At 46.3% G+C, this 27753-nt stretch overlaps 1 protein-coding gene across 3 annotated transcripts in view; it reads left to right on the forward strand.

Annotated features, from left to right (window-relative positions):
* Positions 1-27753, forward strand: part of BFAR (bifunctional apoptosis regulator) — a 48504-nt gene that overhangs the window by 5359 nt on the left and 15392 nt on the right. For all 3 annotated transcript variants that reach the window (XM_085892081.1, XM_085892082.1, XM_085892080.1), the window contains exons 3-5: positions 4792-5008; positions 11317-11486; positions 23224-23368. In XM_085892081.1, the coding sequence (XP_085748207.1) occupies positions 4792-5008; positions 11317-11486; positions 23224-23368 (532 nt within the window). The remainder of the gene's footprint in view (positions 1-4791; positions 5009-11316; positions 11487-23223; positions 23369-27753) is intronic.

Raw genomic sequence — 27753 nt, forward strand, 5'->3', positions numbered from 1 at the left:
AAAATGTTTTGGGCACTATATGTTCTCGTGGATCAGAAATTACGTGGTGGAGGTGTGCACTTTACCGAGCACCCTTCCAATTTTGGTATGGAATGCGGGAATGTTTATCCCTCATTCCATAATCAAATCAAGCTCAGGCTTGTCATATGATGTTCGACATGCTGGACATGTATGCAGTCGTCTCATGATAATGAACGTCATCCTTGTCATCGTATCGAAAATTTGTTCTGCAGGGAATGTTCTCTCCCCCTTCCACCGCCATCCCAAACATGAGGATGCCCCAAGTGTTTTGAGTCCACAAGAGTGAACTTTTTATTTATATATTTCACCTTGTGTGGTTTGACTTAAAGTTTCCATTCGATCATCATTGCACTGAAGTAACTGGACCACATCGATATTTCCTTTTTCCGCGATGCTTTAAAGGATTTTCCTTTTTTAATCTTTTTAAAATTTTTTCAATGGTCGTTTACATCAAGTTGAAAAATCATTTGTTAAAAGAGGATTGCCCACAAAGTACTATTCCTTAGAAGAGTATTCACCACAATTAGTGTTTCTTATTACAGGACTTTACTACAGCGCCCTGTGAGAATGTAATGAACACCCTCGATTGTAAACAAACTTCATTTTAACAATCTGTGATCGGAATGCACTCAATTTGACTCATTGTATTGACTCCTCTCGGGTGCATTCACGAAACTATCTGGTAACACACACACACACCAACAACCAATTGTGCAACAACTTACCAACTAGAGAGGTTAATAAGTTTACGTATCTGGGGTCCATAGTTACCATAATAGGAGTGGGGTATATGGGGATTCAAATGTACTGCAATGGTTGCGAAAGGCAAGGGGTGCATTCACGAAGCTCAAGGAAATTTGGAGGCTTCGGTCGCTATCATCAAAACTAATCCGAGGTATTTGGCAGCAATGTGGTCAGTCCTGATATTTTGTTTTGTATACATAGTGAAGGTTTGTGGAAGAGCGAATACACTGAATGGATCAGGACGTAACAGGACAAAAGGAAACAGCAGAGAGGGGGGGGGTGGTGGGGTAGCACCAATGGTGCAGTCAGAGGGAGACTTGGACAAACAACGGGTGTGGGAGGAATGGGGGCAGGAAAGAATGCATGAGGTGGACAAGATGGACACAGAAGGAAACTGTCAGGAAGGAAAACTGGAAATTGTGGAAGAAGGAAGGCTTGGGGTGGGGGGTTAATGAGGATTAATGCGATTTCCTTGGTGATTTTCAAGAGACCTGGCAATGTTCCTTCGAGAAGGAAATTGAAGGAATGAAGGTCACCTGTAATAAAATTGGAACATGGGCCCAATACTGACGACAAAAGTGGCAAAAGTTCATAAGAAGCTCCATATTCCAGGCGGCATGATTGGATAATAAGCAAGTAAAACAACATGTCCTTTGCCCTCATACAGTGCTCGAACATGTAAAGGCATCAAATCATTGATAATCTGAATGCCCGCCTGATCAAGATTTTCGCCAAATGTGGAGTCGATTTGGTTGTCGCTCTTGGTGTCAGTTCTTCCACAGCTCTGAATTCATACGTCCTCAGATGTTCGATGGTCTTCATGTCAGGACTCTGTGGATCCCAAACAAGAAGCTGCAGTCCACTCCATTTATTCTACTGGACATACTCGTATAACATGCGATATCAGCTTCCTGCAGTAAATGTGTTCCATGTTGCAAAATGCCTTGCTGGTATAGTGGTAATAAGGCTTCTTGTATATGAGCAAAGTATTTTACAGTCATGGAACACATTTATTGCAGGAAGATGGTATCACATGCCATGTGTCCAGAACCACATCTGCCTAAAAGAGACAGAATTGGCTGCACCTTCTTGTCTGCCCATCACAGTGTCCTGACTTGACCACGTTTGGGAATGTATGGAACAGGAGCGGTGAAAAGGCTGGCCGTTGCCAAGTAATATGCAAGAGCTGTAACAAAATCTTCTCCACATTTGATACATCTGGATTTGGCTGGAATATGTAATACTGTCGGCTATCATTGATTCGATGCCGTTCAGTTTCAAGCACTGTACCATGCCAAAGTAAATGCAACAGATACTGATATTCTATTTGATTAATCCATTTGTAGTCAATTTGATTTTGCATTCATTTCACATATTGTTGAAATAAAGTTTGTTTACAATCAGAGGTGTTCATTTTATTCTGCCAGGGCACGATATAACAGTGTACTGATATGATTTTGCTTTTCCAGGGGTAAAATAATCAATCATTAGTATTACAATAGTTATTTCGTTGTATTTGTTCAGTTAAGAGTACTGTGTTGCGTGTAAATAGATATGCGCTGCGAACAGTGCTGTAAGTGCCAAATTATGAGGCACAGGGGCCCTGCAAAAATGTCGGCCGTGATCCAATTTTTTTTTCTTCCCCAAACGACATGTGAAAGGGTTGGCTCTCATTGGTTCAAACTCACACATTAGGTCACGTCTTACGTCATTGCATCCCGTCCCGATTCCCTCCTATTGAATCCTGGATGTGACGTCACGATTTTGTCGTGGTTGTAAGGAGGCTATTCTGGTACATAATAAGAATAACTAAACGTACTGAAAGTTCAGCGTAGTTAAGAACTCTAATGCTAAAAGTTTCTAGTTGCGTATAACCTATGTTGTTATAATATTGCTCCCTCGACAAAGTGTCCAATGTATTGACATATACTTTGGGACTAGCTTTGACCCTGATTATTTGACTATGAAAGCACATAAAGCACAATAACTCACCGATCATGAACGTGGGTGTTTTTACCTGCAATGAGTTGCAGGTCTACAAGAGCTTTGCGATGTTGTTGGGGGGGGGGTCGATATTTGAAATGTGCACCCATTGGTCGGACGGCTGCTGGACCACACCTATATCTGTTGTTTGACTCCACCTACCACCATAGCACCCAACCGAAATGATATGGCCACCATCTTGGTTTTCTGGTAGGCCAAACACATTAGTCCTGTCGGCTTTGCTGATTATACACAGTCCGGTTTTGTTGTGGCAGATTTCCATTGGCTTTGTTTGGGTCGAGTGTTAATCACGATGAGGCATCCCAAAAAATGTAATCATATGTCGAATCAAAATTGTTAATGGTATGATGAAATTCTCCTGACTTGAACCAACGTTGTGATGAGATGTCAACCCCGAAAGGCGTTGTCCAGCAGTTCATGTGAGGCAAAGTCAAAAGCTGTGACCAAGCAAATGAAAAGCAAAGCCACTGACCTGGTTTTGTCCTTCTTTGGGCTCATCAGGGCAACATATGACTGTTCCATGTAGTTGGCGACTTTTGGAGCCCTTTAGGCTTATATACTAGCACTTGCTGCCCCACTGACAGTGATTGCTGAGGCTAGATTGCATTTGGCTCGAACGAGTGCCATCTGCCACATGGACACATTGTGTTCCGTCCACCAATCACAACCAGGAAGCACCATTGATGTTATTAAGCAATCGGGGAAAGGTATTAATGGCATTATGAAATTCTCCTGACTTGGACCAACGTCGTGATGATGACCTCATCACAATGGTGTCATGCCTGCCAATCCCAAAGGGCATCTGTCTATGCAAGGGCATCTGTCTATGCAAGGGCATCCAGCAGTTCATGTGAGGTAAAGTCAACATTGGTGAGGGCGGGGAGAATATGCGATATAAGGGGGTGCGAGAGAGAGAGAGAGAGAGAGATAGAGATAGAGATAGAGATAGAGATAGAGATAGAGATATATATGGAGAGAGATGGAGAGAGATATATGGATGGATGTCTTCTCGGTGAGAATCTTGAGAGAGAAGTCTTCAGCTCGTCTTCTGCCTTGTCTGAGAAAATCCTTGTCTTAACCTTCGAGTCATTCTGTCATCGTCTTGGTTTTTGGCTCCTCTTGGTTTCAGGTCCAGTTCGTAGCATGCGTCTCCAGGCTTGTCGTGTCTTTGCACCCTGACCTAAAAGTCTGGGGTCTGCGCTGTGCTTATCGCCTTTCCCGGGGTGCGCGGTGAGAAACGGCGGCTCGGAGATGTGCTGACCGGGCTAGCACTGGTACGAGGAGCACCAGAACCATTGGGGGCATGAACTTAGCCGAATTGACAGAATTTGTGATGGCACACGACTCGTCTTCATCTTCATCTTTCTCTCACCTCTATATCTATCATTTCCTTGTCTCAGATGCTTGATGGATGCCCTATGTAAAGTAAAAGTGACAGCTTAAGGAATCCGATGGTTGGTATGCACACGGAGGGGATAAGTGCGAATGTTATTGCTTGTACATATGTGATGATTGCTGGAAATACATGATTTGCCTCTGTAAATACATGTAAAATGTCAATACATGGTTAGAACTCATTTGTGTCTTGACACGTTCTGTCTGTCCCGCCGGCAGCATGTGGCAATTGGTGATTCGTTAATCTCAAGATTTGACAATAGATAACAACGCAGCACGTGACTTGGTTCCGCTCGACCAACCGATTAAGATCTGTCACGTGACTGTTGGCATGATACTCGTTCATAACGCTAACCTCACCGGTAACAGTAACACAGTTTTGGACCTGAAGCTGGCTCGAGGTTAACGGTATAAATGACGATTGTGGTTTTTAAAGACTCGCCGTTCCTCTGGAGTTATCCACGGGTAACGACCGTAGCAATCCATACACGTATAAAATCCTGTTTTGGGGAATGATTGGCCTTGTGAAGATTTTTCATTCGGCTAAATGGTAAAGGAATTTTCATTTGCTTTACCTCTATTTTATATGTAGTATATTGGTACGACCTGCTCCTTGTTTCTCTTCAGGTCGGCCATAGAGAAGCTGTGCCACAATGAACTTGAGGCCCGGCGTGCAGACGTTGGTTCTAACAATCACACCATCAAGGTCTTGGCTGCATTTGAATCCCAAGGTCAGCTGCCGACGAGATCCGGTCCATCCTCCCGAGTTCGTGCAAGGCTGTTTGGTGCCCGGCCGCCTGGCAGCTTTTTCTCAGGAGTGCTGACGGGTCTTACGTGTGTTGCGGTGGGTGGACTATTGGTTTTCAGTTCTATAAAGAAAATGGCATTCCACATCGCTTTTTTTTGTTATTGTCAACAATGTAGAGGCTCATTTTAGTGCTAGCACAGAATGTATAACAAAGGGAAATACAAGGAAATCAGACAGGTGGAGGCCATTCAGCCCATCATGCCTGCGTGACATCAACACAAGATCAAAAGAAGAAAATGCAAATTAAAAAAAAAAGTGTTTTTATGGGTTTTTGTATTTATTTATTAATTTCTTAATGTATTTATTTATATGTTAAAAAATTTTAATTTTTTTTTTTTCTCAGCGGAGGGGGAATGGGCTTGGTTAAATACACACATCAACCACACAACACTCCTTGACGAGACCCCTACCAACAGCACTCCGTACACATGCACCCAATCACCCATCAATGCTCAAACTACCTAAAAGTCCAATCAACATCCCTACACCCCTCTATCTCCATAACTTCCATGTATGTATCCAATTGGTTTATGAAAAAATATTTTCATGAAAAAAATAAGTGACCACTATATTCATTATTGGTGTGTGTCTGTCTGTCTGTCTGTCCCGAGCATAGCTCCGTGGGTTTTGATCCGATCCTGATAAAGTTTTGGTGGGAGGTTTATATCATGATTGAGTTGTGTTTTCCTGAGAATGGGCGTGGTGCGCCCATTATGGGTGGAGCCATGCCCAAAAAACGTGTTTTTAGGGGGTAGCCAATTTCAATTTGCATCTTCTCCAAGGGGGTTTGTCGAATCTGACAGTGGTTTCGGTATTTGGTTAGCCCAATGGCACCAGCATAGCCCCACGGAGCTCGATTTTTCATTTTCGTCCCAAGGTCAAGGTCACAAGGTCACGAACTTAGAAAATTGCGAATTTTGACATAAAAATCATACGACCGCCCAAACTTTGAGAGCTAGGATGACAAAAATTTTTTATGCATAATCTTGAGGTCATTCCCCACCTAAAGTCTTGAAACCATTTTGCTCTATCTCGAACACCTTGCCCGTGGCGCCCCCTTCAAGTTTGTTTTTACGCTGATTTCATCAAAGTATGGATAATCCGAGGAGTGCGAAATGCCATATAGCCGATATGACGTTATATTGTTCCTGGAATGTTCCAGAGGAAGTTTTGCACCAAAGGTCATAATCCTTGACCTTTGACCTTTAACATTCACAAAGGTCAAATTTTCAAAGTTGTGGGAATCAAACCGGGTTTTCGACCTTCTTCGACGAACTAACTCCAATAACCTATAGCACGTATCCTGTTTCCTTATTTTAATGTCCACAACATTGTTTTGTGACCTTTAAAGGTTATGCAAAGGCCAAATTTTGAAAGTTGTTGAACAAAACTGGGTTTTCGCCATTTTGCAGCGAATAACCTGTCACTCGTACCACATCATGTTGATCATTTTTATAACTTGGTCAAACATTATCACATTGTCTCATCCTTAACTTCTGAAACAATCTACATCGTCAAATACCGCTCGTGAACCATCGTCGTCTTCAGACTTGTTCCAATTTAAACTTATCTACTGTTTCTGCCGCCACTACCTTTCCAGGGAGACAGTTCCATGTATTAACTACTCTCTGAGTAAGTCCCCTGCCTTACTACCATCTTAACTCTCCTTCTTTACTCTCAGGCTATGGCCCCTGGTCCTATCACTGTCTACTCTGTTGAATAATTCATCTTCACTTATTTTATCTATACCTTTCATTACCTTAAACATCTCTATCATATCTCCTCATAACCGCTTCCTTTCTAGTGTATAAAGCCCTGTCTCCTTCAGCCTCTCCTCATAGCTGAGTCCAGCTAGGCCCGGAATCAATCTAGTAGCCCTGCGCTGAACCCTCTCCATGGCATATATGTCCTTCCTGAGTTGTGGTGATCAAAACTGCACACAATATTCTAGATGTGGCCTCACTCAATTCCTGTACAATGATAACACCACCTCTTTTGATTTATAAATGATCCCCCTCCGAATACAACTTAAAACCCTCTTTGCTTTACCTATAGCTGCCTGGCATTGTGCTGCCTGCTTTACTTCCCGTATCTATTACCACCCCCAGATCCTTCTCTTGTGTGAGACGCTCCAAAATTACCCCTTGCATCCTGTAATCTCTATTTTCATTATTCTTTCCCATCCCCAACACCTTACACTTGTTCAGGTTAAATTTCATCTGCCATTCTTTTGCTCAATCCATACAAGTATCATTACTTTCCTGAATCTGATCACCACTCCCTCTGCTATCCACCTCACCTCCAAGCTTTGTGTCATCTGTAAATTTGGAAAGCTTACTCTTTACCACACAATCCAAATCGTTGATATAAATAATTAAAAGTAATGGTCCGAGTCCTGATCCCTGAGGTACCCCACTGCTTACATCCTCCCAGCAAGATATCCTCCCACTTACAGCCACTCTTTGCTTCCTATCACGAAGCCAGTTTGCAATCCAATTAGCTACCTGACCAGCCACTCCACAAGCCCTCACTTTGGCTAACAAACTCCAGTGTATCTTATTAAATGCCATCTTAAAGTCTAGACGTACTATGTCCACTGCCTTTCCATCATCCACCCAGACACTGCCTTTCCATCATCCACCCAGACCCTGCTTCATAGAACAATAAAAGATTTGTTAGACAGGAACTACCTTTGGTAAACCCATGCTGACTACCTTTAATTAGTTTGTATTTATTTAAATGGTTCCTCATCTGGTCCTTAATTAATGTCTCCAACACCTTCCCCACAACTGAAGTCAAACTAACAGGTCTATCGTTTACCGATTATTCTCTGGATCCTTTCTTAAATAATGGTGTTACATTTGCTACTCTCCAATCCTCCAGTACCTGTCGTGATTCCAGTGAACTATTGAAAATATCCGTTAACATCTCACTTACCTGCTCAGCCACCTCCGTCAATACGTCATATTATCTGGCCCCGGAGCCTTATTGACTCTTAGATTACCTAGCTGTTCCTTTACTTCCTCCACTCCAACCTCGATCTTCTGTAAAAGCCCTTTCTCACATCCTTGATAGATACTCTCAGGTATTGGTAAATTCTCCTGACTGTTCTTGTGTAAAAGTTGAAGCAAAATACCTGTTTAATAAGCCTGCCATCTCCCTTTCCTCACGAACCACTCTCACGGTGCTATTCCTCAATGGGCCCACACTGGTCCTAACCTGTTCTTTTCCCAGGATATACTTAAAGAAAGCCTTGCTATTATATTTAATATTCTTGGCCATGTCCTTGTCATACTCTTTTGGCTTGCCGAGTTATTTTCTTAACTTGCCTCTGTTTACTCCAATAGTGATATAAATCAAACTCAAAGACAGGAGGGGCAGGAGAGGGAAGCACAAAACAGTGGGGAACAGAGATATTAGGGGATCTGTGGAAGGGAAAGGGATGGGGCGAGATACATGGGGTAAACAAGATGAACACCACAGGGACTTTCAGGAAGGAAAGCAGGGAATATGAAAGAGGTGGGTTTGGGGTGGATTAGCGAGGGAAGAAAAGATCAAGATTTTGGATGGGGGAAGATAAGAGATGGTGATTAACAGCTGTTTTGAAGACCTGGATGGAAGAGTGGGATTGAAGAGAGTGTTGGAGTTTGTTCTAGACGTGGGGAAAAAAGAGGAATGAAGGAGTGAAGATGAGCAGTGATTCTTGATTTTGGAAATTTAATCAGAAGGGGGTTGCTGGTGGACCTTGAGTGCCCTGTGGAAATATGGGAAGGAGTATTGTATGAATACCATCTCGTTTTTTTTTTCCATCTAGAATACCATCTAGTTTTCTCATCAACTGTTAGTATGACGGATACGAAATTTTTCAAATATGTGCGCCTCCTCCTGTATAATTTTTTTAGTCTTAATTATGACATCATAGGTCATGTGGTACAGGCGCCATCTTGGAAAAACCGAAAAACTTTGTACCTCTATATCTCTGAAACCACTCCATTGAAAATTATTTACACATGGCTCATTGTCAAATACTCCCCATGGGGAATAAGATGTGTTGATGTCATCCTATTTTCATTATGATGTCATAATTTGACAAGTGCAACGCTTGATCCGGTCAGTATGGAAAAAATTTCTCTGCAATTGTTGGTCCGATTGACACGAAATTTTGACCATCGGTGCGCCTCCTCCTACAGGAATTTATAATGATAAAGATGACGTCATTGGTCACATGGTTTTGCTGCCATGTTGGATTAAAGAAAAAAATAACCCTGAAAAAACAAAAGTTCGCTCACACCAAGTCCTTCTCAAGACTGCGCAGGATTGTTTTCTACGAATACACTCAAGTTAATATAATGGTTGAAGGTTCCAGCATTCATCGCAAGTGCCTTTTTGGCATGAGGGATGTGCAGAACGCCTGATTGCAAATTTCCACGTATCGTTATTGCCTCGTGCAATAATTGTTCTGCACGTGCAAGTCTTGCACCCTTAGGTTTTTAGAGGTGACACAAGGCATTCTGAGTAAACTTGAGACAGTCTTTCTGAGACACCAGCATGTGCATCATCCAAAACACTGATTACATTCTAAAACAACCCATTACAATGGTGCTTCTCTCAGAAAATGGAAGCAATGAAATCATTGGACACCATCAAGCAAGATCTTTCATTAGTCATGTTGCAAGGCTATTCAATGTGAGGAGAGGAACCTTTTATGATGTCAGACGACATTATCAAGTCACTGAATAAACAAGAGTTGTGCCAAGATGTGAATGTCCCAGGAAACTACTCCTGCTTCAGACCGATACATTTGCATGACCCATCTGCGGAATCGGTTTAAAACTGCCCGGTGTACAGCGAACAAACTCCCTGGAATCCGCAGTGTCAAAAGCGCCTCAAGTCGTCTCTGTGATGCTGGGATTCGTGCTTGTCTTCCTGTTCAGCATCCAAAACTTGCACCGTGACACATCCAGGCACACTTGCAGTGGTCAACATAGCATGTCTGACGGACATGAAGGGAATGGGCAAGTTTTATGTTCAGTGACTAATACAGATTTCTTCTTGAAAGGCATGATAGCCTTGTACAGGCCTACGGAGGACGCAATCACCGATTTGCCCCAGTCTAAGTCCAGAGAGCCACAATTTTGGATGCGGAGGTGTCATGATGGTATTGCTGAAACCTTTTGCACCAACTTCATCCATATCCTTGGAAATCTGATTCCAGATCAATACATTCATAAGATCTTACAGTAACATTCGTTGCCTACCCTTGAACAACATGGTCCAGGAATTATCTTTATGCATGATAATGCTCTGGCTCACAGGGTCATTCGAAGAAGGAATGTTCTTGTCGATGCCAACGTTAATGTCATGACACCCTGGCCTGCCATCTTGCCAGATTTAAATCTAATTGAGCATCTCTGGGATATCAATGATCGTTGTGTTTGAACCTCACCAAGACAGTCACAGACCCTCATTGAGCTGATTTGGGTGTGTAATGCCATTTCCCAGGCTCAGATATGAGTGTTCATGAGGTCAACATGATGATGATTCAATGCAGTAATTGTTGCCAGAGATGGACATGCCCGGTATTAAGATTCCTACTTCCACTTTGGATCCCAATGTGAAAATATTCGCCACTATGCAGCAATGCGTGACGAGGTCACAATGAAACAGATATGTATTTATTCAGTGCAGTATTTATCTGTCAGAGGTTTACCCCTCATCGGTATGCCATGAGGGACCAGAAATTAATCGCATCATCAACGATCATGTGTTTGGTTTTTATGGTGAAGAGTGTATTCGAGTGTACTTCATGTTGTGGCTTTTATTGTGGTTCAGTAAACAGGGTTTCATTTACATTTACACCTATATTTATAGGGATCCTTTACACCTATATTTCATACGCCACTACACCATACATATTTACATAGAATTGGTGTGCTCTCCCCACCCTGAACCTTTGGGATTATTAATTTATTTTTACCATCTAAAACCCTCCCATCCACACCCTGAGTACAATCAGAAGTTTCAACTCATTCTGCCCAGCGGTTCAGGAATGCATAGAAATACAACTTTTGAACAAACATAAGAGATTCTCCTCAAAATATGGAGTGATGATATTGGTTCATCTTGCTTCAAATTGATTTTTCACATTTTATTAGCTCCTTCCTTGCCATGTTGCTGTTTAAAGAGACACTGTGTCTTAAAGCTATGAATGCATGAACATAATAGTTGTTGTTGTTGGGTAGCCTCGGTCAGTTCTGCTAAAACGGGCACCTGCATGGAGATGGTAATAGTTCAGATGGGAACACCACCGGGCCAACCCATTTTTTTCTTTTTCCAAATTGCAGGTTGTGTTGTTGGTTTTTCATTGGCGATGGGGAGATGGTGAAGACGAGCTACTGGTTCACAAACCAGTGGATGCTTGGTCCACACAGGATGTTGAGGTTTGGCTTTCACAGCTGGGTGACTGGGCAACACCTTATGCCATGACCTTCCAATCTGCAGGTGTCAACGGCAGGTAGGCACAGCAATAAGTGTTTTTATGCCTCTGCAACTGAGGGCCAGAGGCATTATGTTTTTGGGTTGTGCGTGTGGTAGCTGTCCGTCCGGCCGTCTGTGCAGCCTTTTATTGGTTTCATTTTTTTTGTTTGTTACCACAATAACTTAAAGCATTGAGGGGATTTTACCCAAACTTGGCAGAAGTATGGACTAGAATACAAAGGTGACCTGATTTGATTTTGGGTTCGATAGATCCAGAAGATGATGTGTCCTTTAATTATAAGTCTTTATTACCATGATAACTTATGAACCACATATGTGATTTCAACCAAACTTGGCACAAGTATAGACTGTAATATGAGCTGATTACATTTTGAGTTCAAAAGATCAAAGCTCTTGTACCATTTGAAAATCATTTTGCAGACCATAACCATAGTTAGAAGCATCTGATGTTTTGTCTCTCGTGCCCTCTCTCTCATGTGATCTTTAATTTTTAATGCGACCTTTAATTGAGATAAAACGTAACAGTTGGTAAACCGCTGACATGGGTGGAGGCATATCCATTGACGTATTTGTGTCAAAGAGAGAGAGGGAGAGAGCAACCTTGGATTAATAGTTGAACAAACATACAGGAAAGGAGGAGAGGCAGGAGGGGAGCAAACGCTGAAATGAGAAAGTAAGCTGGTTAAGTTAGAAAAGGTAAATGGGGGTTATAAAGCTCATGGGACAGAATTGGTGATGGCAAGACATGGTGGTGCACTGCTTGCTTGAAGCTCTGAAGGGAATAGTGAGCTAGAACAGCCTCTGAAAGGGAGTTCTATTGATGGGAGAAGTGAGGAATAAATGAGTTGGGATATATGTTGTAATGTCTGCAGCTCACTGGGGTGTTTGCGTCGATGCTGGAGGTCTTATGTATACTTCCTCGGATTTCTGAAAAGGTCTCTCACTGTGTTCAGTTATTTTAACTTACGGTTACCGTTCCCCAATGATCATTCAAGAAAAACCGAACTCTGTGGTGGGACGTGGAGAAGAGGAAACAGGCAGAAAGATATCGCTTACAATTATAAGGGTGTTTATTACAAAGATAAGCAACTTATTACTAACAACTTTAAAAATTAAATAATTCTCGTATCTAGACCGGATTTGGATCTTCACTAAAATCGAATCAATTCGGCCTTGCTACACACCCAACCTGTCCACCCAGTTTAATCTGAATCCATCCACAACTTTTTGAGATATTGTGTTACATATCGGTTTAGCCTTATCTCTCAATGGTGAAAAATCACTTAAAAAATTTCAGATCTGGATCTGGATCTGGATCTTCACCAAAATCTAATCAGTTCATCCTTGTCACACACCCAACCTGTCCACAAAATTTCATCTGTATCCTTCCATAACGTTTTGAGATCCTGCACACAAACAAACAATTAAGCAAACAAACAGACAGAAATGGGTGAAAAAATAACCTCCCTCACCTTTGGTGGCAGAGGTAATGAGAGGACACGCTAATTTGTGTATCAGGAATCTATACCAATATATTGTTGCGGTTTTCGCGCCCGCCGGCGTGCGAACGGCCACGTAACTCGAATCGCGGCACGTCGCCCACCGGACGGACAATCCAGTCGTGACCCTCTCGGACTAACGCCGGGAACCAGTCACGGGTGGACCTTTCGGTCTCACCGCGATCGAGCCAATCAGCCCCCGCGTGGGATAGGGTTGCTCGCCAAATTCGAACTACCTAAGTACCCACGCGGAGGGTAGACCGGGCGATCGCACCTCGCCGCAGGTCGACTTCGGACACGGGCCACTTAAGCGACCCGTTCCGTACTATCAGAATAACCGAGCGGTGTTATCGTCGACCTCGACGGTTCGATTAATTATCGGGCGTATTCAGCCCACTACCAACCCTTTACGTGAAGCAAGATGAGGGTTCAATGGGGGAAAAGACGAAGCGAAGGGGGAGAACAGTTCAACAATAAAGCACATTTATTCGCGGCACACGGGAAGCACACAAATACAATTCCACCAAATGCACACAAAAAAAAGAAAACACAATTCCATTTACACAAAAAGCAAACATAAAAGTGAAAACACAGTGCAGAGCTAATACCGACTACCGAGCACATGGCAACACTTATACAATTCTACTTCACAGACGGCGCCGACAACACATACCCAAAACCAAGGAAAAGAAATACCCTCAAGAATGAGGCGGGCCTGAGGCCGAGACCGGGTCGGGCCTACCCGTCTGGTGATGAGACGCGGAGCGGCGATGGCCCCGCAACCCGCGGGCCTCGTGGACAGTGCCTGGTAGGGGGTGGGAACGGGGCCCCCTTGGTCGCACTATCTCAGCGGGGGGGGGAAACAGGAGGGGGTTGCTGATGCTCGGGGTATAGAGGATCTTTATTATCCCTGGTGTGCGTCTCCACCGCGGCCAGGTCGCGGTGCCGGCCTCCCTCGGGCGTGCAGCTCCTGGCACCGACGCGAGCACCCCTCGTCTGACTCTCTTCAGCTTCTCCAGCCACTGCAGGCCGGGCTCCAGTCTTCCACACTCGTCCCCTCCGTTCCGACTCCTTCTCGTTCTCGACTCCTTCTCGTTCTCCTTTGCGACTCTCTTTTGACTGACGAACACCGTCCTTTTTATCCCCCCGTAACTTCGCCTTTGACCCCTCCCTTTGACCTTTCACCTCGCTCCCCCATTGGCCCGAGAAAAAGTGGGCGTGAAGGCTTTTGATCCACAAATTTGCATATATCGATCGTTCTGGAGGCGGGGCCAAATCGCCCTCGCTCACCGAATGGACGGCAAAAGTGGGCGTGTGTCGTTTTGATCCGTTTTGAAGCACAAAATCCGTGATTTTGTACACGCTGTTCGACGCGCGTTCTGCATGAGTCCAACACCGGTACCCACAGCGGGGCAAGAACGGTGGCGATGCTACCGTTGCGAGGTGTGACGGGAAGGTCGTGGCGGTTGTGGTGAAGCGGCGTTGTGGTTGGTGGTTGATGTTGTGGTTGTGATCATGGCGGTTGGTCCAAAATAAAGATAGTAAAAGAAAAACGGCTATCCTGAAGAGTCGCAGCTCGCATAAATGACATGTATTCCCACTAGACAACGGGTTTGGGCCTAACTACACATGTACTTACCGAGATACCTCACCTAAGGGACCTGAATGGTGGTTTGCGAATCTGGTAACCACAACACTACCCCCTTCCCTTTTTACAGACTCGTCCCGAGTCGTCAAATTTCGTGTGCCATCATGTGTCGTTTCGCCCTAGTACATTTTGCCTACGGATCCCTGAGTGCGACATTCATGGTATTCGTGTCCCCAAAATAAATAACCTGAGGGCTGCGTAACTATCTAAACAAACTCACTCACACGGACGACTTAAATAAAATTGCCGGCGCTAGACAGACATGCCGGGGGCGCACTCATATGTACAGTACATCTTAACCTTAACTTACAAATTTTTACACTAAACCATGGCCCAGGATCATCGAACTCTGCAAAAGAAAGCAGTTAGCAGGGAGCCAGGCTGCCCACATGCAGTCTCTGACTCAAACAATGCAGGTGACAGGAACGTGGCTGGCTGCTCACACGCAGTCAAGGCCTTCCCTTTGAACTGAACTAAGTGAACCACAACGGTGCTTGGGCTGCACAACGCAGTCTCCGTGCCAGCTCAAGTGGCACACGCAATGAGCACAACGAATGGATGCATGAACGCAAACACGGTGCACGGGCCGCCACTGCAGGCCCGTGTTGTAGCTGCCAACAGGGCAGTTCTTGCAGCTTGCAAACTGTTGCCTTGCGGATCCTGGCGCACATGGAAATGAACAGGGGGGGGCAAAGCAAAAATTGAACGGGGCTGGTGAATGTGGGCAGTGGGCATGGCATGGCAAAGGCAGCAGGCAAACACAGCCCGCAGAAGAAGGCCGCTGCAGGCAAACACAGCCCGCAGATGAACTGGCCGGCACAGGCCTCGAAGAAAAACAGCCAGCAGATGAACTGGCCGGCACAGGCCTCGAAGAAAAACAGCCAGCAGATGAACTGGCCGGCACAGGCCTTGCAGCACACAGCTGCCGATGAACTTGGCCGGCCTCCGCCTTGAAGCAAAACACGGCCAGCCGATGAAGTTGGCCAGCCTTTGCCGTTCAATGGAGGTTGGTGGAGGGAGTGCGGTGGTGCTGGCCACTTGGAAGGCGGGCTCGGACCTACCTACCTGTCTCCCTCCCAACCTATCGCCTTTGCCTGTCACTGTACATACCCACTCCCTTAATTTGTCAAACCCCAATTTAGCCCCAACTTATTTTTTTTGTTGTTTTTATTTTTTTACTTCCCCACTATAAATCGTCCCCTAACCCCCTTTATCGTCTTTGTTCGGCTAACCTATCCTGTCACCTAGCCTACTCCCAACCCCTACGTTCCCTTCCCGGAGGGGAATAAGGGAGAGCTAACGTCCTGTGTTGAGGCCCAACGAAGCCTCAGGATGGCCTCCCCAGAGTTCAGCGATCTATAACCAAAGTGGGTCCAGCGGCCCACAACGACAGCGAGGGGATGGATGGTGCGGAGGGGTACATCTCCTAATCTACCCTAACCATTTAACTGTTAAACTACCCCGGGGCTTTCAACAAGCGCCTCTCACTTAAACTATTGGTTCTAACAACCCAGATTCCCGTCGCCTGTGTTGGTGTCCTCACAATTTCGGGCCTCGCCCCCCAATTTTCTCTCCGTGCCCTCACACGGTCTCCTGGCTGGGACACGTGGCTCCCTTTGGCAGGCACGACCCTCTGCCGAATCTCCCGCTATGGCACCCCCGGGCACTACACTGCCTCCGAGCCTACCAGCTCCCTAACACCGGGGAGTGCCCCCCATGGCACCTCCCCTGAAACGCACACGTGGCAGGCCGGCCTCCCGGGCCCCTTTCCGAGGGTCACCCGTGCCCACAACTGCCCACGCGGCTAATGGCGCCCCGGCCCCCCGCACCAAGCAGGCGCACCCGTGCCCACTACTCTATCCCGGCCCCCCATGGGCCCATGGCCTACCGCGGCCGACTAGCCTGGTGCCCGGGGTACCCACTCAGCGATACTCACCTTTCGCAGCCACGCTCCCAAGCCCGTCAACAGGGCTCCTGCACCCCTCCAAATGGGTCTCGAGCCTACTTCCTCACCAACAACAAAACGACCTCCATTTTCAATTTGACTAACCCAGCTAACTCACTTTACTCTGACCCCGGGGTCCCTTGGGTGGGAGTCACTCCTCCCCCCAATCACTCATCGCACCATGCATTCCCCATTCACTCCACACACACAGACCCGCTGGCCTCACTCACTCACCAAGCACATGCCTCACAACTCACCAACTCTTCAACACACTCACCGCTGAACTCTGCCATCCTTCTAACTGCATCCCCTAACTAACTCGTGCTCCCACGTCGTCCCTTAAACTACAGCACGTTCCTTTTAACACTACGTAGCTAAACTACGTCCCCTCTACACACTCACCAGTCTGTCTCTGTCTCCTAACTCAAAAATTCATTTTATTTCCCAACCTAAATCTCGCTACAATCCCTCTATCTAATCCATTCCACGGACTCCATGAGGACTTACCCCCTGCCCCATGAAGTCGGTCTAACTAAGCTAACCCTTCCCCCTAACTAGTTTTCATCCTGTGCCCAGGTAAGGGGGTCTTTCACCCCTTGCCCAGGAATCCTGTACACCCGAAAGTGAGGCTTGCTTTTTCTTTTTTTTTTCCCATGCGCAGCACCTGCGCGGCAACTCAGAGCTCGCGCACTTTGCACCTGCCCGTGACGTCATGCAGCTGCACGTGTTCCTCGTCCCTCCTTGGACGGGACCATCCGGCAGAGATACCCCTCCTGCCGGATTCCAACCCCACGTGCAGCCATGACGTCACCGTGCGCATAAAAAAAACAAGCCCCACGCGAACACATGTGCTTTGCCCGTTGGAGCTTAACACACACGATCGCGTGGAGAACCCGTCCGGTCCAAATCCGTTTACCTGCCTAAACTTTGTCCGTCCGCGGGATCGGCAAATCCACCGCGTGCGTTTCCGGACCGGGACTTCACTCTCGCAAGCGAGCACGTGGTGGTCTCGTGCGTTGCACAGCACGAACCGCGTGCTCACTGCTGGGTGAACCCGGCACGGTCCTCGAAACAGCTACAGCCGCTACCCGGCTTTCTCTCCTCTGTCGCCGTCTCCGTCTCCATTCCACACACGCATACCTGCGTGTTACGACGCACACAGTCCACACCATCACATTCACACGGGGAGACGCGGCTGCGTGCTCCCGCATGCCAACCGACATCTCCCTCTCATACCGCTCTCTCACACACACGGTCTCCCTTGCACACAGCGACCTTGCACACGGCCGTTCACTCACGCATGCGGGGACACTCACCCGCGGTGCCTCATCCACACACCGTGCCTCACTCACACACGCGGGGCACTCACCCGCGGAGCCTCACTCACACTCCGTGCCTCATCCACACACGCGGGGGCACTCACCCGCGGTACCTCACTCATACACACGGCGACACTCACACACGCGGTCTCTTCCACACACGGTGCCTCACCCACACACGCGGGGGCACTAACCCGCGGTGCCTCACTCACACTCCCTGCCTCATCCACACGGCGTGCTGGGAAGCACGTACTCCGGCACCATCTCCACCACACCACTCACACGTGGTGCCTCACTCATACTGGCCGTTTCACTCACACACACGGCCTCACTCACACACGGTGCCCCATCCACACCCGGCGTGCTGGGAAGCACGCACTCTGGCACCATCGCCACCACACCACTCACACACGGGGTCGCTTCCACACACGGGGTCGCTTCCACACACGGTGCCGCACTCACACCTTGCACCACACACACAGGGACAACCACACTGGGGATTCGTGTCCCCACAAGGGTCTCCGGGGCCTCTATACCCCCCAAGCTCTCCGTGCACCCGTCCACAGCACTCCTCCTCTCAACCTCGCAAAGCACGACCGAACTCACCTGGTCGTGACTCACCTCAAGGGGGCATACTCCCTCCCCTCGTTCCTGGAGGAGGCCATCCAGGTGCTCGCACCGGGTCCCTGCACGCTCCGCGAGCTCAACCCCAATGTCCTCCACTACCTCCGTGTGTGTGTGCCCGTCACTTACCCCGTCTTCATCGTGTTTATTGGTCTCTGCTTCTTTCTGGCGTCTTTCCCTTATCTTTATGTAGGTCAACCTTGCTTTCTCTTTAAGTCGCTCCCGTCCTTCCCTGTTTTTCACTCCTTGCTCTTTCACGATCTCCGCGTACCTCATCCTTGCTTTCCGTATTAATTGTTCTTTTCTCTCCCTCGCAATTACTTTCACCTCGTCTCTTGTCTCCCGAATTACTTTTTCCTTACCCGCCTCCACCGCGGGCCTGTCAGCCGTTGCACCCCCTTCCAGCTCGTTTGTTCCGACACGTGGAGTCGCCATTTTAAGTTCCCTGCTCACGGCCTTCCTGCCCGCCTGCAGGCATCGGCCCATGTTCTGCGTCTCACCCCGCAGCTTTTTCGTTTCTTCCCTCATTTGCTGTGTATTCGCATCCAACTTTTCGTTCATTTTTTCTATTCCGGCATTCCAGTAATCCAGTTTGTCCTTTATGCTCTGCGCGAGTTCCATAATCTGCCGCATTGTCACCTGCCCTGGCCACTCCCACTACATTTAGTGGTGGAGTTATAATAAAAAAACCGACCAGATGAACGGCATCGATGCCTTTCCCAACCTTCTGGTACGGGTTTCTCTTGCACGGTGATCTCGTCCTGAGCCATGGATTCTACATTACTATTACACATACCTAATCCACCCGGCACCCGCTCGCCTTGAGACGCCATCTTGCTTCTCGTGAAGGGTTAATTTAACTCGCTCGTAATTTGGAGGGAATCGGGGGTCGCTTCTCTCACCCCTGGACCGATTCCCGTGAATTTCGCTGGAGACAGGAGAGCCTGTTGTCCCGCTCTCCAATACCAGTGCCGCGAGGAGGGCGATGAGTTTATATCGCACGACCTGACACCAGTGTTGCGGTCTTCGCGCCCGCCGGCGTGCGACGGCCACGTAACTCGAATCGCGGCACGTCGCCCACCGGACGGACAATCCAGTCGTGACCCTCTCGGACTAACGCCGGGAACCAGTCACGGGTGGACCTTTCGGTCTCACCGCGATCGAGCCAATCAGCCCCCACGTGGGATAGGGTTGCTCGCCAAATTCGAACTACCTAAGTACCCACGCGGAGGGTAGACCGGGCGATCGCACCTCGCCGCAGGTCGACTTTGGACACGGGCCACTTAAGCGACCCGTTCCGTACTATCAGAATAACCGAGCGGTGTTATCGTCGACCTCGACGGTTCGATTAATTATCGGGCGTATTCAGCCCACTACCAACCCTTTACGTGAAGCAAGATGGGGATTCAAAGAAAGAAATGACGAAGCGAAGCGGGAGAACAGTTCAACAATAAAGCACATTTATTCGCGGCACACGGGAAGCACACAAATACAATTCCACCAAATGCACACAAAAAAAAGAAAACACAATTCCATTTACACAAAAAGCAAACATAAAAGTGAAAACACAGTGCAGAGCTAATACCGACTACCGAGCACACGGCAACACTTATACAATTCTACTTCACAGACGGCGCCGACAACACATACCCAAAACCAAGGAAAAGAAATACCTCAAGAATGAGGCGGGCCTGAGGCGAGACCGGGTCGGGCCTACCCGTCTGGTGATGAGACGCGGAGCGGCGATGGCCCCGCAACCCGCGGGCCTCGTGGACAGTGCCTGGTAGGGGGTGGGAACGGGGCCCCCTTGGTCGCACTATCTCAGCGCGGGGGGAAACAGGAGGGGGTTGCTGATGCTCGGGGTATAGAGGATCTTTATTATCCCTGGTGTGCGTCTCCACCTCGGCCAGGTCGCGCTGCCGGCCTCCCTCGGGCGTGCAGCTCCTGGCACCGACGCGAGCACCCCCTCGTCTGACTCTCTTCAGCTTCTCCAGCCACTGCAGGCTTCGGGCTCCAGTCTTCCACACTCGTCCCCTCCGTTCCGACTCCGACTCCTCGTTCTCGACTCCTTCTCGTTCTCCTTTGCGACTCTCTTTTGACTGACGAACACCGTCCTTTTATCCCCCCCCCCGTAACTTCGCCTTTGACCCCCTCCCTTTGACCTTTCACCTCGCTCCCCATTGGCCCGAGAAAAAGTGGGCGTGAAGGCTTTTGATCCCACAAATTTACATATATCGATCGTTCTGGAGGCGGGGCCAAATCGCCCCTCGCTCACCGATTGGACGGCAAAAAGTGGGCGTGTGTCGTTTTTGATCCGTTTTTGAAGCACAAAATCCGTGATTTTGTACACGCTGTTCGACGCGCGTTCTGCATGAGTCCAACACCGGTACCCACAGCGGGGCAAGAACGGTGGCGATGCTACGGTTGCGAGGTGTGACGGGAAGGTCGTGGCGGTTGTGGTGAAGCGGCGTTGTGGTTGGTGGTTGATGTTGTGGTTGTGATCATGGCGGTTGGTCCAAAATAAAGATAGTAAAAGAAAAACGGCTATCCTGAAGAGTCGCAGCTCGCATAAATGACATGTATTCCCACTAGACAACGGGTTTGGGCCTAACTACACATGTACTTACCGAGATACCTCACCTAAGGGACCTGAATGGTGGTTTGCGAATCTGGTAACCACAACAATATATATATATATATATATATATATATATATATATATATATATATATATATATATATATATATATATATTGTTGCGGCCACAGGTACCGAGACACCAGCTTGTCACTCAGGAGTATTAATTCCCAGTTGCCCTCGGTAAAGACGGACCTGGGGCCACCGCTCACAATTAACGCTGTGGTATGGTGGGTTGTTTTAGAACCACGAACGCCACTCAGTTAACCACGAGTTCCAGTGTCCACCGTCTAATTATTCCGTTCAACTGGAGGTCACGTGGTTACCTGAGCGGGGAGTGCGCCCTCGGCAAAGCACCAATATTATCTCGATTATATTTTAATTGGGGCGGCCGAACGTTTTAACCGCTGGTGCGTGCCGACGATTTTTTGTCAAATCTGTGGTAATTACCTCACAGTCTATCTCGGTTCGGACAATGCTAGACCAATGGAAGGAAAGGACAAACACGAACAGGTTGGCAGTCAATAAATATTTTTTTGATAATAAATGAATGAAAATAACTTTATTTTCTGAGGTAAATAAATGAATGTTTCAAAGAAACCGAAATGAATAATTACTCGCTCAAAATCAATCAAAATGCCAGGAAAGAGACGAAGAGCAGATGCTTATCGGGGGGGGGGGGGGTTGACTTGCTTCCAGCTAAACATAGACATGGGTACCCAGCAGATCATTTAGGGGGTGGGGGGGGAGAAAGTCGTCTCGCTCACCAGAGAGTAGTTGTCTGTGAAGTGAAAACGTCATGAAATGGGTGCGTGCATGTCACATCCCTCGCCAGCACCCAGCCTTGCCGTGCACCTTCTCGCGAACAGTCTTGAACGCCAGTCGACGTCTGGGAGGGCACCGAGATCGTCTGACACAGGTTTAGACCCTGGTGCTGCGACACGGGCAGTTCCTCTCACTTCACGAACTGGTGACGTCCAGTGACCCACACGGTCCGTCAGTGACTGACCCGCGCCTCACACGTTGGTGACCGACCTGTGCCTCACTCGTTGTCGGCGCTGCTCACACCCACACGCGCACCACACGCTCGCTTGCTCAAGCACTGTGAAGGACGAATTGTCTTGTTGGCGCTGGTCAGACACCCACACGCGCACCAAACGCTCTCTTGTTCACTTGCACGCTTCCTCTCTGGCTCTCTTCTTCCCTCGCGTGCTTCAACTCTCGCTTCTTTCTCGGCTCGCTTGCCCGCTTCTTGCTCGCTTCTCTCCTCCATTTCCTCTCTGGCTTTTTCTCGTTCTCTTCTCTTACTTCTTTCGCCTCAGAACGGACCCCCAATTCGTTTTATATCTGCGGCCCATCTCGGCGGGTACCGAGTCCCCCCCCCCCAAGCTCAACCCACCCCACTTGCGCACCATTACCATGACATCCCGTGTGCTCCAAAAAAGGCAGGCGTCGGCGCTCGCGAAAGAAATATGTGCATAAATGTTGCTGAGGAAAAATAAGGGCAGGCGCCGGCGCTCGCGAAAGAAATGTGTGTAAACGTGTCTGTCGTAAAGAAAAAACAAAAGCTTCCCATAAGAGAGGGGATCTATCCTTTACCCTTCCCAACACATCACATTTAAGATCCCATTAGACATGGGGATGGGGCTAATCTGAATATGCGTTTAAGGAAATAACTGTCTGAGGACCTGGATGTGTGGATGCATTCATCAGACCGGATTCTGAAATCTGTAACTATATATATATATATATATATACATATATACACACACATACATACATATGTGTGTGTGTCATTGTGTCTCCTCCATAAATCCAAAAGCTTGAAAAGCAGCCTGAAACATGCATATTAAGAAAAGTTCAAGGAAGTGCATGACTGAATATTGGGTGTTTGGGCTAATTTAAAACATTCCTTTTGAACACTGTTCAGCCTGGTGGAGGTATGCGCTCTATGAATTGCCGTTCTGGTGTTATGCATGTGTTCATGTTCGCTCATAAGTAAGCGGTAACATCGATAGATTCATGATTCCCTTCACCATATCTGCACTCATTCTACCGGCACTGCAATGCACCATTTACAGGTTACTGCTGACGCTGACTGAGGAGGAACTGGCACTTCCACCATACCTCATGGCACAGCCAGGTCATCGCCGTGCACTTATTCTTGCATTGGGTAGTGTGCGTGAGCTGGGTGTCAAACCACCTCAGAATCTTTGGGAGTACAAGGTGAGTTGGTGCAAAATTTCTGACAAAGCAGAAATCTATTTCTGATCTAATATTATCCACTGCTTTGTACATTGTGACGACTGAGGTATTTTATCGTTGGCTTGTGAAAGCGTATCTACCCATCAATAATGGTTTCTTGAGATTATACTTCATTTAATCTATAACAAGCTCAAAATCTGATGATAATTTCACTTCTAAATCACCTGACAAAGTCAAGGTGACCCTGTGTGATTTTTGCACCACAGAAGGTTGGGCTCGTTCCATTGGAATCCAGTGAGAGTGATTCATCTACTGATTCTGCATGCAACATGAATGATTGGAGCCTAATTATTTTTTTACCTTCGCCACCGAAGGTGGACGGAGGTTATGTTTTTACCCCCGTTTGTCTGTGAGCAGGATATCTCAAAAAGTTATGGATGGATTTGGACAAAATTGATGGACAGGTTGGGTGTGTGAGAGGGACAAACTGATTAGATTTTGGTGAGCATCCAAATTCAGATCCAGATCCTAGAATTTTTACATGATTCTTCACAATTGAGAGATCAAGCCAACACAATGTATAGCACGATATTTCAAAAGTTTTGGACGAGTTATGACGAAACTAGGTGGATGAGTTAGGTCGGTGACAAGAACAAGCCAATTACACTTTGTTTAAGGTTTGGATGCAGATCCGGCCTATCAGTGGGATACAAAAAGTGAACTGTTCAGCCTGGAGGAGGTATGTGCTCGACCGTGTTTCATTCTCGTTACCCTCGCCAAAGGAGAAAGTATTGCGTTTGGTTCTGTTTGTTACTTGGCGAAATCTTCGATTTTGTCAAGTATGTTGGTCTGTTCCGTTTGTTGGTTTGTTACTTACGAAATCTAAAGATTTCGTAAGTATATTGATGCCTTCCGTTTCTGTTTGTTTGTTTGTTTGTTTGTTTGTTTGTAGGCACGATAACTCGAGAACGGAAGAAGCTACCAATGTCAAATTACACCACGTGATTCAGGAGGGTGATGGCTAGTGCTGATTAGATTTTGGTCAAAATCGGTCAAAGGTCAAGGTCACAGTGAGGTCAAACATCCAAAGAATGATAACTTGAGAACGGAAGAAGCTTCCAATGTCAAATTACACCACGTGATTCAGGAGGGTGGTGGCTAGCGCTGATTAGATTTTGGTCAAAATCAGTCAAAGGTCAAGGTCAAAGTGAGGTCAAACATCCAAAACATTCGATTTTTGATGGTTTGGTACAGAATCATCGTAGAAACTTCTGGTTTGTCTCGCTACCTTCTCAAGAGACAGCTTTTATTAGACAAGGTCAGAGGTCAAGTTGACGATTTCGTAAGTACCAGTCCATGACTGCTTGTTTGTTTGTTTGTCCGGTCGTCTACAGCCCAAACGGCTGGACCAGTCGTTCTGAAATTTTTACATCTGATAGGCAATCCACCTGAGACGGTCCGCGTCCAAACCCCGTCTTAATCGGACTAAACGTCACGACGTGACGTCACACAATGTGAAGACACATTTTTGGACATAACTCGGTGACCGGAAGTCGTAGCGACTTCCGGTTGACGCCAAATTAAACTTCATTCAAATATCTAAATGATTACTAAATGCATCTTATTACAAATTACGCATAGTTTTCGCAAGCGTATGACATCAAAGTTTTGCCTATTGACATCATTTTTTAAATATATTTACGCTCGTGTGCAGCCGAAACTACTGAAGCAATCGTTCTCAAATTTTAACACGTGATAGCCAATCTTGCTGAAATAGTCAGGGATCAAATCATGTCATAATCGCACTTAAGGTCATGACGTTACGTCAAAAAAAGGTGAAAACAAGCTTTTGGACATAACTCGGTGACCGGGAGTCTTAGCGACTTCCGGTTGACGCCAAAACAAACTTCAATGGAATATCTAAATGTTTTAAAATGCATATTAGTACAAATTATGCACAGTTTACGCAAGCGTATGACGTCAAAGTTTTTAGCTATTGGCGTGATTTAACAACAATTCTATTCGTTCTTGAGGTCACAATTCTTAACCGATTTGGATGAAATTTTAACAGCTGATAGAAATCCACAGTGCAAAAAGACTTGTGACTTTTGGTGATGTTCAAGATCAGGATCTGGATTCTGCATCACTTTATATTATCGCCCATTATAAACCAATGGGTAATTTTGTGAATTACACATGGCTATTTCTCAAACAGTTTTGCACTTATATTGAAACTTAAACTGTCTATTTATGCATGTAATATTAACATGTGTAGAAAGTTTGATCGAAATTGACCCAAGGTCAAGGTCAGGGTCACCAAAAACATGAAAAACACACATATAAAATATACATTTTTGTTTTACAAAATATTTCAAATCTGATAACGGGATCGTAAAGCTGGTTGAAAAGCAATGTTCCTTGGTATTTTCAAATATTTTCTATGATCAGAATGAAGGCAACAATCACCGATGATAAGTTGTTGAATGTCAAATGGTGGCTTTAAATGAGTTGTGAAAATTTTCAATCTGCTGCCGTTACCATGACAACGCGTGCCTGATAATTGTTATTTGTGACGTCCCGTCATTTTATTAATGTACGAACAAATAAACACCACACATTCCATGACATTACAGCTTGGACCACCACACGGAAAGGTCAACTAATTTGCCAAGTGTCGTGCTAAGGCCGAAGTCACATTTGCCACGGCGGCCGTGGGGTCCACAAAATCTATGGCCACTAGCAATTATAGGGCGGCCGCAGTATTTCCACGGTCACACAATGTAGCAGTCACATATGTTTTTATTTTTCGGGTAGCCGCATGGGGTATTTATAAATTGTGGAGACCGAAAAAGTGGGGGTGCCGTACGGTCTTTGATTTGATGTCGCACGGTGACCTTAGGGCGTTCCTGCGGTGGCCATATAATTTTCAAGGCAGACTCAAGGTGCCCGCAATGCGACCGCAGGGGGACTACAGGGGGGCCCTCAGGCGAACTTGCGGCCAGACGGACGGTAACGAGTGGGTTCTTTTTTTTAATTATTATTATTATTTTTTTTTTTTACCACTTTTTTTTTTCGGCTTGTCGAATTGCTACGGCGAACGTAGAAATGAAAAAAAGTTATAACTCCGCGCGATAATTACACAGCGACCCCTACGGCCTGTAAAATATAGCCAAACGGCGTAGGGCCACCCTGAGCCCACCGCAGAAACACTGCGGCCGACGCACGTTTCTGTCAATTCAGAGGGCGTACGGCCGCCGTATCCTCGCCGTAGAGCAAATGTGACTTAGGCCTAAACACGATTTTTCATTTGTTTGTTTGTTTGTTTGTCTGTCTGTCTGTCTGTTTGTTTGTCTGTCTGTTTGTTACTTGGCGAAATCTTCGATTTTGTCAAGTATGTTGGTCTGTTCCGTTTGTTGGTTTGTTTGTTTGTTTGGCCGGTCGTCTCCAGCCAAACGGCTGAACCAGTCATTCTTAATTTTTTACACCTGATAGGCAATCCACCTCAGATGGTCTGTGTCCAAACCCCGTCTTAATCGGACTAAACGTCACGACGTGACGTCACACAACGTGAAAACACATTTTTGGACATAACTCAGTGACCGGAAGTCGTTGCGTCTTCCGGTTGATGCCAAATTAAACTTCATTCAAATATCCAAATGATTACTAAATGTATCTTATTACAAATTACGCATAGTTTTCGCAAGCGTATGACGTCAAAGTTTTGTATATTGATGTCATTTTCTAAATATATTTACGCTCGTGTGCAGCCGAAACTACTGAAGCAATCATTCTCAAATTTTAACACGTGATAGCCAATCTTGCTGAAATAGTCTGGGATCAAATCACGTCATAATCGCACTTAACGTCATGACGTTACGTCAAAAAAAGGTGAAAACAAGCTTTTGAACACAACTCAGTAACCGGAGGCCGTAGCAACTTCCTGTTGACGCCAAAACAAACGTCAATGGAATATCTACATGTTTTAAAATGCATGTTAGTACAAATTATGCACTGTTTTCGCAAGCGTATGACGTCAAAGTTTTTAGCTATTTTCGTGATTAAAAAACAATTCTATTCGTTCTTCAGGTCACAATTCTTAACCGATTTGGATGAAATTTTAACAGCTGATAGAAATCCACAGTGCAAAAAGATATGTGACGTTTGGTGATGTTCAAGATCATGATCTGGATTCTGCATCACTTTATATTATCGCCCTTTATAAACCAATGGGGAATTTTGTGAATTACACATGGCTATTTCTCAAACAGTTTTGCACTTATTATCTTGAAACTTATACTGTTTATTTATGCATGTAATATTAACATGTGTACAAAGTTTGATCGAAATTGACCCAAGGTCAAGGTCAGGGTCACCCAAAACATGAAAAACAAACATATAAAATACAT

The sequence above is a fragment of the Eptatretus burgeri genome, chromosome 8 (assembly GCF_056783735.1).
Source record: "Eptatretus burgeri isolate ZD-2024b chromosome 8, Ebu_testis_v1, whole genome shotgun sequence".
In the NCBI taxonomy this organism is placed as follows: Eukaryota; Metazoa; Chordata; class Myxini; order Myxiniformes; family Myxinidae; genus Eptatretus; species Eptatretus burgeri.